Source organism: Schistocerca americana, chromosome 1 (genome assembly GCF_021461395.2).
Source record: "Schistocerca americana isolate TAMUIC-IGC-003095 chromosome 1, iqSchAmer2.1, whole genome shotgun sequence".
NCBI classification, from domain to species: Eukaryota; Metazoa; Arthropoda; class Insecta; order Orthoptera; family Acrididae; genus Schistocerca; species Schistocerca americana.
The window spans coordinates 20,825,785-20,843,996 of NC_060119.1; the positions used below are offsets into that span (position 1 = coordinate 20,825,785).

At 42.2% G+C, this 18,212-nt stretch overlaps 1 protein-coding gene across 3 annotated transcripts in view; it reads left to right on the forward strand.

The window, feature by feature from the left end:
- The window catches only part of LOC124545827 (serine/threonine-protein phosphatase 2A 56 kDa regulatory subunit gamma isoform), a 327,568-nt gene that overhangs the window by 303,397 nt on the left and 5,959 nt on the right, over positions 1 to 18,212 (forward strand). For all 3 annotated transcript variants that reach the window (XM_047124783.1, XM_047124792.1, XM_047124799.1), the window contains one exon: positions 356 to 548. In XM_047124783.1, the coding sequence (XP_046980739.1) occupies positions 356 to 548 (193 nt within the window). The remainder of the gene's footprint in view (positions 1 to 355; positions 549 to 18,212) is intronic.

Here is an 18,212-nt window from a genome sequence, read left to right on the forward strand (position 1 = left end):
GTAATCCAGACTTAGGTTTTCTTGGGTTTGCATTAATCGCTTACGGTAAGTGGTCCCTCCAGTAGGGATGTAGTTGTTTTCCTTCCCCTGGCGGAGCTTGTGCTCCGTCTCAAATAACTTCCTCTTTGGTAGAATGTTCACCTCTAATCCTCTTAGCAGCAATTTAATGTATTCCTCCTTTCATTTTAACTGCTTCTGTGCTTCCTTCAGTTTAATGTCATGTGTAAAATAATTAAAAAAGATATTTGTGATGTTCAGAAAACAGTGTCATTTATTAAAGCAAATTGTTTCTTAGTTACAAACAGTTAAGCTTTTTGAAATCTTGTATACAACTTTTGTAATTACTGTGATCTAGGGATAAAGAACGCCAGAAAGACAGAGAGGAAGCTTGGAGTCGCATAGAGGAATTGGCTATGAGAAATCCCGGATATGCACCATCGAGAACAAACAGCATTGCCAGCAGTATGGATGAAATGTCTTCACCTCTTGGGGAAGGTGAAATTGAAGATGATTTGTCTATGGAAAAGCTCGAGCTGGAAGCGAGAGAGGTATGTTCTTATAACATATTGCCATTTATATAAAAACTTTTTTAACCCTTAAAGTAATTGTAGCTTAGTTGAGGCATGTGTAATTAAAGATAATTATGTGAGATGCCATAAAACGGATTGGCTGTACTGCTTCTTGACTACTACTGTTCTCTTCGAACATATAGTGAAATAGGAAGTTTTGAAATTACTGTTGTATATTAAAAAAAAAAAAGAAAAGAAAAGAAATGCAAGTGAAGAAAAATCAGTTATCTCCATGTGTTTCAGTGACAGAAAGTGAAAATATTTAGTTTCTTTTACCACTATGCTACAGTTTCTTATTGTTGTATTCAGAGCCCTTCTGTCTCATTTCTTTGTAATACAGAGCTTTCCCTCCTAACAGCATTTCTCAGCCTTAATATCATGTCTCTCTGTTCTTCCTAAACTTCAGTTTGTATATACAGGGTGGAGAAAAATTGTGTCACAAAATTTTAACCCTGGATACCGTATTTACTCGAATCTAAGCCGCACCTGAAATTTGAGACTCGAAATTCAAGGGGAGAGAGAAGTTTTAGGCCGCACCTCCAAATCGAAGCAAAGTTGGTCCATTGTAATATGAGACACAATTTAAGTCGAATGAATGACGATACAGCTGCAGTAGTTTGGTTCGAGTCGTAAGGTTAGCAGTTAAGCTTTACCAGGTAGCCATTGCTATGCGTCAGGCGCTGCGTCCGTATTTATACGGGTACACTTCTTTTTTCACATGCTTCGCCTGGTTTGAATCGATTGCTTAGTTTTGCTTCGATCTGATAAGTGCAGTTTTCTTTGTTATAGGTGTTTACGTCACTCTAAGCTGAAAATGCATTACTGTACTGTGTCATGCACTGTTTGTCGCATTCTGATAGTGCGAGTTTACGGCCTGTCGCCGCTCGCGGCATGGCTTGCTTTTGTGCGCGCTACCGCCGCTTACAATTAAAAAAAAAGAGGAATTGTCTCATTATCGAAACAATGGCAAGAGACTGCTATTTGTTGTTACTTACACTGGTGCTTTCTTTGATAATGATCAACAAGAACCAAATAATAAACTGCGTATGATAGAACATGTTCTGAACGAGAGTGAGGCGAAAATTTTTCTCTGTTTGAAAATCTTTGCGGCCGCTTCTTTAGTACATCAAATTCTGCACATAAATTAGAGTCATCTTAGATTTAAAAATCTAGTCAGTTGCTGTGCTTCATTTCTGACTGTATCACTATTAGGCATAAGAATAATACGAATATAAATACGACACGATACGTATATTCTTCCGCGTTTGCTGTTGTCTCACACTAGTTTCGTAGTTTATTAGGCAGACAGGATTTAAATGAGATAGCAGCAAACACGAAAGAATACATGGGAAAATGTTTATATTCATATTATTCTTATGGTGAAGAGAAAACTGCATGTGATCCACATTTTATCAGGTTCCTATTAGCACCGAGCGAGGTGGCGCAGTGGCTAGCACACTGGACTCGCATTCGGAAGGACGACGGTTCAATCCCGCGTCCGGCCATCCTGATTTAGGTTTTCCGTGATTTCCCTATATCACTTCAGGCAAATGCCGGGATGGTTCCTTTGAAAGGGCACGGCCGATTTCCTTCCTCATCCTTCCCTAACCCGAGCTTGTGCTCCGTCTCTAATGACCTCGTTGTCGAAGCGGTGTTAAACACTAATCTCCTCCTCCTCCTCCTCCTCCTCCTCCTATTAGCAACCATCTCTTCTCACAGGTACTAGGTAGGAAAAAATTCAGAACGTAGAGTTGGCCATATTGCCAAACATCCCAAACAGTCTTGCCAGTCGGATTTTAGTAGTACATTGAAATTCTGCTACATTTGAAGAAGAACAATACGGAATTTGTATTTACTTCGCTGGATAATGTATGAAAATAGAGTGGTCGAAAATCGGGGGCGGAGAAAAAAAGCTCGTCTTCCACCTTTTTTTAAAAAATTTATTTACTGACGCAGAGGTTTTGGCGCCAGTATTTATTTATCTTTGTGCCTACAAAGCATGCCTGTGTAGCGCTACATACATTCGATGGCAGAAGTTAGTTGTGGCGGAACCTACCAACATTTTTAAGAACTTCCGCTTGCTTTGCACTCGATTCTAAGCCGGAGGCGGATTTTTGGATTACAAAAACCGGAAAAAAAATGCAGCTTAGATTCGAGTAAATACGGTAGCTGATGCCAATAGGTACCAAAATTACTAATGTTGTGTAGGTCGACAGTGCACCATTTTTAAATCACGGAAATTTGGTGCCACGTGCTCCGATTGGCCGTGGGATTGCCCTGTTGCCATTCGTCCGTTGATGGGCAGCACTGTGGTTGTCGGTTCACACTTAACAAACATCCTTTGCCCCGTCACTATTCCAATGTGATAGGCACACGTCAGGTCTTGCTGTTTGTCTCTATCTCACGTCAGTGGCATTCACAAGTAACCTACGCGCACACACACACACACACACACACACACACACACACACACACACACACACACCACCTGCGATTTAATCATACAGTAAGCATGGTGGCACAGTATTCACCCCCTGTCTGAACAACAACGAGATATGGTTTTTGTTTATGGACTAGACGACGGTAATTTGCATGAAGCTCAGCGGTTATATGAGGAATGGTACCCAGCAAGGCGCTAACCACACCCACAGATGTTTACAGCAGTTAACCAGTGACTCGGTAAAACAGGCTCGTTAACAGGATATCATGGTGATGCTGGAAGACCTCGAACACAACGGGATGCTCCATTTGAAGAGACTGTTCTCAAGCACTTCGAGGAAGCACTTACAACAAGTACTCGAGTGGTTCGGGGTCACTCATCGGTTAATCTGGGAGGTTTTAAGGGATGATGGCCAGCATCCGTTTAGTTTCCAGCCTGACATAGACCTAAATCCTGTGGCAGACTATGAACATTGGCTAGGTTTTTGCCAGTGGTTTCTGCGACGTGTTGCATGAGATACAGAGTTCCCCCATCATTGTGTTGTTTACCGACGAGTACCCCTTCCATCCGAATGGCCTTTACAACACACAATATGTTCATTACTGGGCAAGGAGAAATCCTAACCTCACATACGTCCACAGACACCAGGAACGATTTTTGCCCCATGTTCTTAAACGGCCGAGTATTTGGCAGAGGTGCTCGCAGGACGTGCCCCCTCCCCACCTCTATCACCAGACCTCACGCCGCTGGACTTTGTCCTGTGGGGATTTTTCAAGGTTCTAGTTCACCCACCCGGACGCGATCCACCTAGAAATGAAGAGGAATTAATGAACTGGATTCAACATGCCACCAATCACGTCAGGGCAATGCCAGGAATCTTTGAAAAAGTTCGGCCAAACACCGTTCAATGTTCCCGAGCTTGTGTCATGTCAGAAAGCTGCCAGTTGGAGCACCTGTTTTAAGTAAACAATGTTTTTAGTTGACATGAGAAGAAAGGTGTGTGGAGATAATGAGTTGCTCAATAATGAAAACATTTGTTCAGCATCCTGCGCCAGCACCAAAGCTCAAATGCATCATTGCACTGTTTGTCTCGGGCTTTAAGGTCCACGTCTCGAAACCGTAAAAGAAGATGGAAAACATGAGTGTTACAACAAGCTGGACCATTGAGGCATTCATTATAGCTCTGTTCTCTCGGAGCTTGGTGAGCTGCTTCATAGATACGTGCTCCAGCATGATTTGTCTTTTTATCTCATCTTTACAGTTTTGTGTGCCGGAGATGGTTCACCAAAATAGGTGAAAGAATACATGACTTACAGTTCCTTCAATCAACCTTTGAGTTAAACCTGTGAGTGTATTCCTTGATCAGTTATCATGTTTGAGGTCCAGTCCATATGATAGACTAATGTCTCTTACTTATGTTAATAGCACAGCAAGTTCACCTTTGTCGGTGGATAAATGTACAGTATCGTCAGAAAATTGGAGGTTGTTGATAGGAGCATTCCTAATGACATTTTCTGCATAGATGTTGTACACAGATAGAACGCAATCCTCTCTGACACTGTTTGAAACACCGAAGAAATCAGATGTGCCAGCTTTTGTCTTCACAGCTGCAAGGTGATTATTATATAGGTTTCTGATCAGTGGTGTCAAGCATGGTGAGCACTGAACTCTGCAACCACCTTCCACAACTTTTTTCAGACAACACAGTCAAAGGCAGATAGAGGCAGGAACACTGAACTTGTGCAATTTCTCAATTAATTGTGGTATATTGACAATCTGTTCACGAGTTTGTTTCCTTCTACAAAACCTGCTTGTTCTGTATGCATGGGAGGCTCAATGTATGACTTCAAATGCTGGTTCAAGATGCAGAGTAAAATTTTGCTTGAGTGGGATATGAGATCAATGGTTCAGTTTCTGATTGACCCTTTGCTGTGTAGGGGGATGAAGAGAGACTTAGACCAGTCTTCTGACCACTCCCTTGTTTCCCACATTCTTGTACACATTGAAAGCAGCACCGAAACATCTTCCAGCCCATTTCATTGATCATCTCACCAGATGTACTGTGTAGACCAGGGGATTTATAGTTCTTCAGATGTTGTATTGCGTTATCTCTTTCGCTGTGAGAGATCGTAGGTTCCAGTGTAAGTTGCACAACTGCTTGGCTTTTTGTACTCCTGTTAATCACAGAATATTACTTTTCGAAGTACCGTTTCCACCTCGCAGCAGCTTCTTCCTTGTCTTTGATAGGGTTGCCATTCTCATCATCTACCACCCACATACGAGGATTAAATTCACCGGGTGTTATGAGTTTCTTGAAGAGATGATGTACTTGATTTTGATTATGATTTTGTTCTACCTCATCACATACATTGCTAATGACGTGTAATCTGTCCTTTCTGCAATTCCATTGTATTTCTCTGCACAGGTTTTTATCTGTGTCTTGATCCTGGGAGCAATGGATACCCGTTTCCTTCAGATTTCTCCTCTGTTCAAGTAATTGTAATGTGGACTGTGATGTCCAAGGACATTTTGCAGTTTTTGGTCATTTTGATGTCTGAAGTGATGAGTTAATGACCACCTTCACTTGGTCCCACATTTGATGCTGGTGCACCTTCATCAACACTGATGATGTAAAGTTTTGGTCTTACAAGATCACCAAATTTCCAAAGAGCTTCCTTTATTGTGAGTTTTAGTTGTCTTTCTCCACTCGTCTTGTCGGATTTGAGCTTATCCACATTTTCACGGGTAGCAGATCGTAATCACTTCCGCAGTCAACTCCAGAAAAGGTATTAGTCCAAGACTGAAGTCTTCTGGCATCTTCGCTCTACTGTGAGTTTGTTCTGGTTTCTTAATCTGTCACTAGATGATATCCAAGTGTACAGTTGTCTTAGGTTATGTTGTAACATAGTGTTACAGACAGTCAAGTCATTACTCACACAGAAATCTAGTAAGTACCTGCTTTGGACATTTCTTTCACCTAGACCATGATGTCTAACCACAGATTGTAAATGTGCATCTTGCGTAGTATCTCCAAACTAAGATTGAATTCTCCTTGATTTATTGCATGTTCTTTGTTAGGGATCTTGCTAAGGACTTGTTCCAGCTGTCCTTATCTCTGTCTGCAGCAGTAGAGACATAGATCTGTATGATATAGAGTTCCTGGTTCAGACTCGTTGATGACATCTTTGTGATCTGGATCGAGGGTGAGGACACACTATGCACATTCCTCCAGAACCTCAACAACTTCTCCCCCATTTGCTTCACCTGATCCAGTCAACCCAACAACCCACCTTCCTAGATGTTGACCTCCACCTCAAAGATGGCTACACCAATAGCTCTGTCCATATCAAACCTACTAACAAACAGCAATATCTCCACTTGGACAGCTGCCACCCGTTCCATACCAAGAAGTCCCTTCTGTACAGCCTAGCCACCCATGGTCATCGCATCTGCAGTGACAAGCGGATCCTTTTGAAATATACCGAAGGTCTCACTGAAGCCTTCGTAGACCGTAATTATCCTGATGACCTTGGACAAAAACAAATCTCCCGTGCCTCATCTTTCCATTCTCCCATCACCTCCCAAAGTCCCACTGTCCAGCCACAGAGGAGCATTCCCCTCGAAACTCGGTACTACCCAGGACTGGAGCAGCTGAATTACATTCTCCACCAAGGTTTTGATTACCTCTCGTTGTGCCCTGAAATGAGAAATGCTCTGCCCACTATCCTTCCCACCTCTCCCACAGTGGCATTCCGCTGTCCACTGAACCTACACAATATACTCGTCCATCCTTACACAACCCCTGCTGCCAGCCCCCTTACCTCATGGCTTATACCCCTGTAATAGACCTAGATACAAAACCTGTCCCATACATCCTTCCACCTACTCCATTCCGGTCACTAACATTACCTATCCCATCAAAGGTAGGGCTAATTGTGAAACTAGTCATGATTTACAAGCTAAGCTGCAACCACTGTGCTGCAGTCGGTGTGGGCACGACAAGAAACAAGTGAACCACCCTGTTGCAGAACATGCTGCCGAACATGGCATCCTTCATTTCAGTGATTGCTTCACAGCCTGTGCCATGTGGATCTTTCCCACAAACACCAGCTTTTCTGAACTGTGCAGGTGGTAACTCTCCCTGCAATATGTCCTATGTTCCCATAACCCTTCTGGCCTTAACTTTGTTAGTCACTGCCCTCACCCATCCAGACCCTTCGCTATTCCCATTCCAGCACTACACAGCCGGCATTCCACCATCACGCTCAGTCTTCTTACATCTCTCCTTCTCCACCACTTCCCCCACCCTCCACCCCTCTCCCCCATCCCCGCCATACTACCCCTGCCCCAGCCTCTGCCTTACCCCCACCCAGTCACCACTCCCATCATGCATTGGTGCTGCTGCTTGTAGTGTGGTTTTAGTTACCTGAGACTGCAGTCGTGCGTGTGTGTGTGTGTGTGTGTGTGTGTGTGTGTGTGTGTGTGTGTGTGTGTGTATTGTTGAGAAAGGCCTTAATGGCCAAAAGCTTTATTTGAAATAGCATTTGTGTTCTTCCTATCTGTGACTCGACTTTCCTTTTCGTAATATTTATATTGAGTTAACACAGAAAAGCATTCAGTTTGGTGGAGATGATCCTGTCATTAGTGGGTTCATTACTAAGAACACTGTTGCTCAGATTTCTAGGGAAGACTATTGCATCACAATTTCTGCTTTAGTCGCTACTCCCTGAAAAGTACACAGTGCTCCTCCTTGGGTCGTGAAATGGCCAGTTCCTCTCCAGTGAGTCTCACTAAGTACAAGAATATTCGAGTCATTCACACTTTACATATTGCAACCTTTCTTACAGTGTGCAGGAATAGTTTGCACTGTGGTGTTGGTCTAATGACTTCTTTAATCATGTCTCCCTCCTTCCCCCAAGAGAACTGACTGGGGGGCTTGAAGCTCTGCATAATTTAGAATTGAGTACAGCCATGGGGGTTCTCATGGGAAAATTTGAGTGATAAGAAGTTGGAGAATTGAGATGACAGAGGCTAAGAGAACTCTACGAAACAGAACAGCATCCCATCAGTCTCAAAAATGAAACAAAAAAGTTTGTGCATATTGTTAGGTGAATCAAGAGACAATATCAGAAAGAGGTGATCAACTCAGTAGAATAATATTAATAAATTTTGGGCTCCAGCTAAAATAAGACGAGTTCGGAGGAGAATTTTCTGTACCATTACCTGTAGGAGAAAAACAGGATTTAAACAGAAAGAACTACCTGTCAGTAGTACTGTTCAAATGTGTGTGAGCATATAATGTGAGAACGGCAAAAGGTTAACTTAAACAGCAGATACACTGAAGTGCCTAGAAACTGGTATAGGCACATGTATTCAAATACAGAGCTATGTAAACAGGCAGAACATGATGCTGCAGTCGGCAACACCTATATCGGAGAACAACTGCGTGCCACAGTTGTTAGATCAGTTACTGCTGCTACAATGGCAGGTTATCAAGATTTAAGAGTGTTTGATGAACATGGTTTTATAGTCAGTACATGAGTGATGTGACATAGCATCTCTGAGATAGCAATGAAGTGGGGAATTTTCTCATACAACCATTTCACAAATGTACTGTGAATATCAGGAACCCGGTAAAACATCAAATCTCAGACATCGCTGTGGTCAGAAAGAGATCCTGCAAGAACGGACCAATGACATCTGAAGAGAATCATTCAACGTGACAGAAGTGCAACCCTTTCACAAATTGCTGCAGATTTCAGTGCTGGGCCATCAACACGTGTCAGCTTGCAAACCATTCAACGAAACATCATCGATATGGGCTTTCAGAGCCAAAGACCCACATGTGTACCCTGGATGACTGCACGATAAAATGCTATATGCCTCGCTTGGGCTGTACTGTTGATGACTGGAAACATGTTGCCTGATCAGACAAGTCTCTTCAAACTATATCAAGCGGATCATGTCAGCAGGGGGACTGCTGAGACCCTCTGTAAGGGTGTGAGGTGTGTGCAGTTGGAGTGATATGGAACCAGTGATAAGTGTAGATGCGACTCCGACAGGTGACTTGTACGTAAACGTCCTGTCTGATCGCCTGCATTCATTCATAGCCATTGCTCATTCTGACGGACTTGGGCAATTCCAGCAGGACAGTCCAAGACCCCACATGTCCAGAATCGTTATAGAGTGGCTCCAGGAACACTTTTATAAGTTTAAACACTTTCACTGGCCACTAAAATCCCCATTATTCAGCATATCTGGAATGCCTTGCAATGTGCTGTTCAGAAGAGACCTCCAACCCCTCATACTCATGGATTTATGGATAGCCCTGCAGGATTCATGGTGTCAGACATTTGTCGAGTCCATGCTATGTCGTGTGCGTCACTTCTGCATGCTTGAGCGGAGCCTACACGATGTTAGGCAGGTGCACCAGTTTCTTTGAACTGCTTGGAATTTGCTGATGATCTTGCCCTCCTGTCCAACAGTATTGAGGAAACTACAAAAAAGTCAAATCACTAAAGAAAATGGCATAGATAATGGGGCTCAGAATATTTACTTATATAATTACACTAACAGACACACCACTCATAAACAAAATCACAGTACAACAAAAGGAAATCAAAGTTGTAGAGAAAAATGTGTATGAGAAAAAATATAACCTCAATGAAAAACCTGTGTTGTGTAATAAAGTAAATGACAAAAGCACAATATATTATCAAGAATACACTGAATGAAAAAGACCTTTTGATAGTCAGAAAATCAAAGAGCTAAAAAAACAGCTACTCCACTAGGAGTAATGAGTGCAAGTAAACCATTTTCAGAATGCAGAAATAGACAGAATATGGAAGGTAGAAAGAATATTAACCAGAAAATACACTAACAAAAATTATAAAGAAAATTTATACTGGAATCTAGTTTCCGATGAAACAGTGTAAAAGTACACGGAACTGGTAGCAAGAACAACCAATAAGAAACACATTTTGTACTTAAGATATCTGATCGTGGCAATAGAAAATGTATTCATGAGGACAATAGTAGAGAATAGAAGATTTAAAAATGAAACACGCAGAATCGAGAGTGTTAAAGACAAACAAACCAGTCTGCAAACCGAGATCACCAAATAAACAAAGGACAGGGTGGTTTCAGACCAAGAGTGAGAATTGAGATCTGAGAGATTGGAGTAGGTTCTAGACCACCAAGCAAGCGATAAGTTCTGTCTATAAAAAGGACGGGCAGTCCAATGAAGTCCGTAAAATCTGAATAATATATTTATCAAATATTTATTAGTTGTCTTCTTTGGTCTAAAAGCCCAACCACTTGCATTTGGCACAACTAAAGCTGCAGTTGTTTCAGAGCCCGTATCCCTCTCTGAGAACATAAGATAAAGCCACAGCTCCCACCTTTGAAGAGCTCCCAGTTCCTCCAAAGCTGGAGTCTGGTAAACAATCCAGCACTGCCTCCACCACTGCTGTGGCAGTTCGTACAGACCTTTGTGGGCCAGAAAGCAAACAGGAGGCTTCCACTGCTGGCAAAAACAATAAGTAAATTGTCAGACCAGATCAGTGTCATTTGACCTGACGGTTCTACTGCTTCGGCTTCAGAACCAGTGGAATGCAAAATCTGGCCGGGGCAACCACTCACCCCCCAAGGCTGAACCTCTACTTGTGGCCGGCTCTCCACCCCAGCGCAGCGACAGGATGTGTGTGCAAACCCCTCGATAAATGGCTCCCGTACTACAGTGGAACGTGAATGGGTTGAGGACTTGGGCAGAGGAGCTGAATCTCCTAACACAGACACCCCCCTGATGCTCGTATTTACAGGAAACACATTTTAAAGCCACTTACGCCCCTGCGCCACGAGGCTATACCCTTCACTGTGAAGATGACCTGATTGGGGAAAGAGCAAAGGGTGGGGTTGCCGTGTTTGTCAGTAACACACACCACTCCTCTTCCCCCCTTTATTACCGACGTACGAGCAGCAGCCATTGAAGCTCGTGTCTGCCAGATTGTCACCACTTGCTCACTGTATTTACTTCCACAGGATGTGATAGATTGTGAATCTCTCACAGACTTTGTTGAGCAACTCCCCCAGCCATTCCTTCTACTGAGTGGCTTTAACCCAGATAATGAATTACAGGGTTTAAACTCAACTTGCCCTAGAGGTTGAGATTTGGAGAACCTCATGGTGTGTCAGGAGTTGTGCATCTTCAATACATGCAATCCTACTCATATCTTGGCTGCTACTAAGTCGTCCTTAGCCTTTGACTTCTCTTTCTGCTCTCTGGCTCTAGGAGACTTTGCTCATTGAGAAGGGACCTTCATTCCAGTGACCACTTCCCACTCTCAGTCCACCTACCAGATGGGACATTAGTACAGAGTTAACTGGATGATGGCCGGGAGCAGTGTCCAGGAGCGGGAGGACCACGTCACGCTAGTGACCCACCGTGCCTTTGAGTTCTCTATCCCGAAGTCCTGTGGCCATCTTAGGAGGCGAGCTGTTTCGTGGTAGACTGATGAGTGCTGCTCGGCAATCCGGGTCAGTCGTGCAGCTTAAGACAGTTTCAAATGTTGCCCGAGAGCAGACAATCTCGTAGCCTTTAGAGTCAAGAGAGCCAGGACTTGATGAATGATTAAGGAGAACAAGAAAATGTTATGGCAAGTGTTCCTGCACTCTTTTCAACTGTTCCACTTGTTCTACAAAGGTATGGGAAGCTGTTAGAAGAATTTACAGTAAATGCAGTCATTTATCCAAAGCAGTAGTGTTGAAGCAAGGGTGTCTCAAACAACATCCACGTACATTGCCCAGACAATGGCAGAGTATCTTGCAACATCTACTGCCACTGCCTGCCAGGATCCAGCATTCAGTCGCTACTGTGTGACTGTAGGGAGGGGTCGGTTGGACTTCAGAGCCAACAGTTTCAACTGCCATTTCTCCATGTGGGAGCTGGATTCGTCAATGTCTGAGGCCGTGGTACTGCACCTGGTCATGACCAAATGCAGTACAGCACGTTTGACATTTGTCAGCAGTGTCAAAGGAAATCCCCCCTGGGTATTTTAATCTTACAGGAAGACCACTTTCCCAATTCGTGGAGAGAGGCAATTTTGATACCTCTCCCCAAACCAGTTAAAGATTGAACTTGTCACAGTAGTTACTGGAGCATCACCTTAACAAACTGTGTAGGCGTCTGAAGCGGATAGACAACTGTTGTGTGGTTTGCGTGTTTTAAACTGGACAACTCTTTGGTTGTTCTCTGTATGGATCCAGGAGATTTCGATCTACTGTTGACAACCTGACTCTGCTACGGGTGGCCATTCAGCAGTGTATTCCTTGATATCCATAAGGCAAATGACATCACTTGGAGACAGTATTCTAGGACAGCTCTTCTAGTGGGGTTGTTGTGACTACCTTCCCATCTTCATATGATCCTTCTTAACAAGTTGGAGACATGCTGTCAAACCGTTTTGATTAGGGGAATGGTGTTCCTCTATGAGTGTTTAAAGTGTGCCCTCTTTGCCATGGCCATGAACAGTATCATGTCTGTAGTAAAGAGTCTTGTACAGGGCTCCTTATTTGTGGGTGATTTTGCTTCCTCCACTATTGCAACAGTGCAGATGTTAGAGGACAGGTTTCCAGTTTCCTGCAGATGTGTGTGTGAGTATGAGTGCGAGTGTGCATGTGCCGGTGTGGGTGTGGGTGTGCGGTGTGTTCATTTTAATCATTCTCATCGCATTTTTAATTTGTGTGATTTGCGTGTGAATTTTTTTTAATACATTATTTTAAGACATTTTAGCGGAGCACGATAGCTCTGTAGTTGTATTTATGGATGAGTCTAAACAGAGGGACTCTGTCAGTTGCTCTGTTGCTTTCCCTGATCGTGTCCTCAAGATCTGACTGCCTCAAAACTGTTCTCTCTTTATACATTATCGTGTGAGCTTTGGACCAGATGAGGCATGCTTAGAGTTATCTGTTAAGATTCCATGAGTGCCCTTCTCTTTCTGCAATGGTTGCACCCAGCAGATAAAGTAGTCCAGACTATCCAGGACACCCTCCTCCAACTACAAGGGAATGGTTTATAATAAGCTGCTCCTAATAAGGCCACAGCGTACCTCCTTGCAGTCAGACGGGTGGGATGAGGCCCTCCTTACTCATCTGGGCATGGACTGCAGCCCTATGACACGACTTCTTGTTCCAGTGAGAGGACTTTAAAATGTGTGGTGCTTTTGGTGCACAGATCACAGTGCGCCACATTTTTGGACTGAAGGGCAGCATCTCATATGCCAACAAATTTGCCTTCTAACTTAACTAACAGTCGAATGAATGTGGTACGGCATTCACAATTTTGTGAATTGTCACACTTATTTCCTAAAATGTCAGGGTGATGTTTTTAGAGTGTTATCAGTTGGCTGGCTCATCCATGTTTTTGGTAAGTGATCAGCCAGCCACATTTCCTTTGAATCTGTTTTTGCTTTCCTCTTGTGTTTCTTAGTTTTACTTAAGTTTTAAAATATGTGAACAGTTTTAACGCTACCTTTCATGATTTGAGCTAGTGTGATTGTGCAGATGATCATGGGTGAAACTGGGTGAGAGTGAGTGCGGTATTATCTCAGATTGTCTTTTATAACTTTTCTTGCTGTTCCCTCAGTTTTAACCACATTAATTTCCACTGATTTCGTAAGGGTGTTGATAACCACCTCACTGAGTGCCCCTAGTACTCCCTCCCGTTACCAAGGTTTAAACCAATTAGAAGGCACCGTCGGATCTTGAAAACAGTATGTATTGAAAAGCATGTCCACACGTCTGTCACTTAGGCTGAGCAGTGTATAGGAAATGCCGTTACGCTGACACGGATCAGAAGCATCTTGTCCACCACCGTAAGTGTGTATCTCTTGGTCTGGGTACACCTGGTTGGGGGCAGTGACTCCAAAATTATTGTATGGGAAAGGAAAGTCACTACATTAGAGTAGTAAGGCAAATATCCTGTGCAGGGGCCAAAAAAATGAAAATCCTTCAGCCTCCAGTTGTTAGCACATTCTTCCTTTAGGTTTTAATAAACCAGTCCCTGAAGGCAGCTCATTAATGTAAACAGATATAGTTGTTAATGCAACAACTGTCACCTCATATTACATAGATGAGCTCCCATCTGATTACTTAGTTGACAGTTAACTGACAAATACATCACTAATTTTTAATTCCCAAAGTTCAGTAAAATGTGACAGCTCTCTTGTAGTGGAAAAGACTGATGATGCTGCACAGTATTCTCCTTCTGTCTCTTGGCAGAATGTTTCATCCTGATAATGTCTTACACACACACACACACACACACACACACACACACACACACACACCACTATAACATCCCCCACACCACATGATGAAAGGGGGGGGGGGGGGGGGATACAGTGAATGCACCACATTAGATGGCAGTGTGGTCGTATAGGGAACATGGAATGGCCTGCATGTGGCTTGGTTTCATATTTCTTAACAACATATATCACAAACAAAGCAAATTTTCGCTATGATTTCATTATTTTTGATTTGTTGGGGACATAATGAACGTAAAATTTGTCATTTAAATGGAAATTGCACTGCAGTTTAATCAGTTCTATCAGCACATTCACAGTGATAGACAAAAATGCAGCAAGTTTGATGTCAATTAAGTTTTACATGTTGGAAATTAAGAACGACAGCAGTGCGTCGTTGTTTCAAAGTCCTAGCTAGTAAAAATATGTTTCCTAGTAAAATGAAACTTCATTTGGAGACAAATCGAAGCAGTTTGGTAAACAAATCATGAGAATACTTCTCCCACAAGGTAAAAGAAGGGGTGAGATAAAAAAAATTACAAAACAGGCTGCATTTCCTGTGGAGGCCCTTCTTTCATCTTACAAAATTGCATACTGTGTAACAAAAAGTAGGAGATATCACATCATATTAGAATACATTATTTTACAGTTGCTCTTGCCATGCTATGTATTATGATAGGTGTCAGCTGTCAAACGACTGGCAAGTGTGGCTCTGTCAGACAACAGACCAGTCAGCTGTGAGCAGGCAGTGTGCAGCCATTGTGTGTCAGTGTTGTTGTCACAAATCGCAAAGGAGCACCATCTCTAAATCAAGTGCTCAACACACACTCCAGAATCTTTCGAAGAAGCGGAAAATGTGTGCAAAGTTTTTTCTGTGCACATTGGCTTGACTGTTAGAAAAAAATCATCACAGGTTACTAGACTTGGTGTAATCAAAACGAAAGTACCACGAAATGACAAAGTGCAGAAATTCACAAAAACAATCAACACTTTAATGATATAACCAACCTTCGAGCCAGAGTGACACCTATATTGAAGAACATTCCAGAAGAGGGTTTTCTAATATGTTCACAATTCTGGGATGAATGTTCTATATGTTGTACACAATTGGGGGAGACAATGTACACCACCTGAAACATTAAAACCACCACCTAACATTCCTGTATTTTTATTAATTCTCCTATGGCCTTGTCATGTTGTTAACACCAGTTCCCATCTGATCATCAAAGTTAAGCAATGTTGGGTCCATCTAGTACCTGTTCAGACAAATGTGGGTGCTGTTGTTTTTAGGAATACACAAGTTGCTGAATGATGTCCAATTGAAAGACCAGCTTGGTGTGCCAAACAACACATAATTGTTATTAATTATTATAATAATATAATAATAATAATAATAATAATCTACTCACAATTGGAAAGCCCCTGGAAAAGATAATATAGCAAATTTCTGGCTAAACAAGTTCACCTCAATACATTCATATCTAACTAAATTATTTAACATATCTAAAAACAATGATGATGAGGCTTACCAAACAAAAGCGCTGGCAGGTCGATAGACACACAAACAAACACAAACATACACACAAAATTTTAGCTTTTACAACCAACGGTTGCTTCGTCAGGAAAGAGGGAAGGAGAGGGAAAGACGAAAGGATGTGGGTTTTAAGGGAGAGGGTAAGGAGTCATTCCAATCCCGGGAGCGGAAAGACTTACCTTAGGGGGAAAAAAGGACGGGTATACACTCGCGCGCGCGCGCACACACACACACATATCCATCTGCACATACACAGACACAAGCAGACATTTGTAAAGGCAAAGAGTTTGGGAAGAGATGTCAGTCGAGGCGGAAGTAAAGAGGCAAAGATGATGTTGAAAGACAGGTGAGGTCTTGGTGCACGGCCAGCACATCTTGGCACAGTGTTACACCGTCTGGGTTATCTGGATACTTCCTACTAACACCAACCTGTCAGAACTCCGGAGATGGGAACTTGCCCTTCAGTATATCCTCTCTTCTCGTTATCCGCCAGGCCTCAACCTCCGCTAATTTCAAGTTGCCGCCGCTCATACCTCACCTGTCTTTCAACATCATCTTTGCCTCTTTACTTCTGCCTCAACTGACATCTCTGCCCAAACTCTTTGCCTTTACAAATGTCTGCTTGTGTCTGTGTATGTGCGGATGGATATGTGTGTGTGCGCGAGTGTATACCCGTCCTTTTTTCCCCCTAAGGTAAGTCTTTCCGCTCCAGGGATTGGAATGACTCCTTACCCTCTCCCTTAAAACCCACATCCTTTCGTCTTTCCCTCTCCTTCCCTCTTTCCTGACGAAGCAACCGTAGGTTGCGAAAGCTAGAATTTTGTGTGTATGTTTGTGTTTGTTTGTGTGTCTATCGACCTGCCAGCGCTTTTGTTTGGCAAGTCTCATCATCTTTGTTTTTAGATATATTTTTCCCACGTGGAATGTTTCCCTCTATTATATTCATAAATTATTTAACAGTTACATTGCAGACCCATACACATTCCCTGATACACTTACACATGGAATAACTTATCTAAAACCTAAAGATCAAGCAGACACAGCAAACCCAGCAAAATATCGCCCCATAACATGCCTGCCAACAATATATAAAATATTAACTTCAGTCATTACACAGAAATTAATGACACATACAACACAGAACAAAATTATAAATGAAGAACAAAAAGGCTGCTGCGAAGGAGGACGGGGATGTAAAGAGCAACTGATAATAGATGCAGAGGTGACATACCAAGCTAAAACTAAACAAAGGTCGCTACACTATGCATACATTGATTATCAAAAAGCTTTTGATAGTGTACCCCACTCATGGTTACTACAAATATTGGAAATATACAGAGTAGATCGTAAAGTGATATGTCTCCCAAACATAGTAATGAAAAATTGGAAAACCGCATTTAATATCCAAACAAATTCAAATACTATCACATCACAGCCAATACAGATTAAGCGTGGAATATACCAAGGAGACTCAGTAAGTCCTTTCTGGTTCTGCCTTGCTCTGAACCCACTATCCAACATGCTAAATAATACAAATTATGGGTACAATATTACTGGAACATACCAACAAAAAAATCACACATTTGCTATACATGGATGATCTAAAACTACCGGCAGCAACAAATCAACAACTCAACCAATTACTAGAGATAACGGAAGTATTCAGCAATGATATAAATATGGCTTTTGGAACAGACAAAAGTAAGAAAAATAGCATTGTCAAGGGAAAACACACTAAGCAAGAAGATTACATATTGGATAACCAAAGCGACTGCGTAGAAGCGATGGAAAAAACAGATGCCTATAAATATCTAGGATACAGACAAAAAATAGGAATAGATAATACAAATATTAAAGAAGAACTAAAAGAAAAATATAGACAAAGACTAACAAAAATACTGAAAACAGAATTGACAGCAAGAAACAAGACAAAAGCTATAAATACTTATGCTATACCAATATTGACCTACTCATTTGGAGTAGTGAAATGGAGTAACACAGACCTAGAAGCACTCAATACACTTACACGATCACAATGCCACAAATATAGATTACGTCACATACATTCAGCAACAGAAAGATTCACATTAATCAGAAAGGAAGGAGGAAGGGGATTTATCAACATAAAAAACCTACATTATGGACAGATAGACAATTTAAGAAAATTCTTTCTAGAACGAGCAGAAACTAGCAAAATACACAAAACGATCACTCATATAAACACATCGTCTACACCACTACAATTTCATAACCACCTCTACAACCCTTTAGATCACCTAACATAAACAGATACGAAGAAAGTAAATTGGAAAAAGAAAACACTACATGGCAAGCACCTGTATCATCTAACACAGCCACACATAGATCAA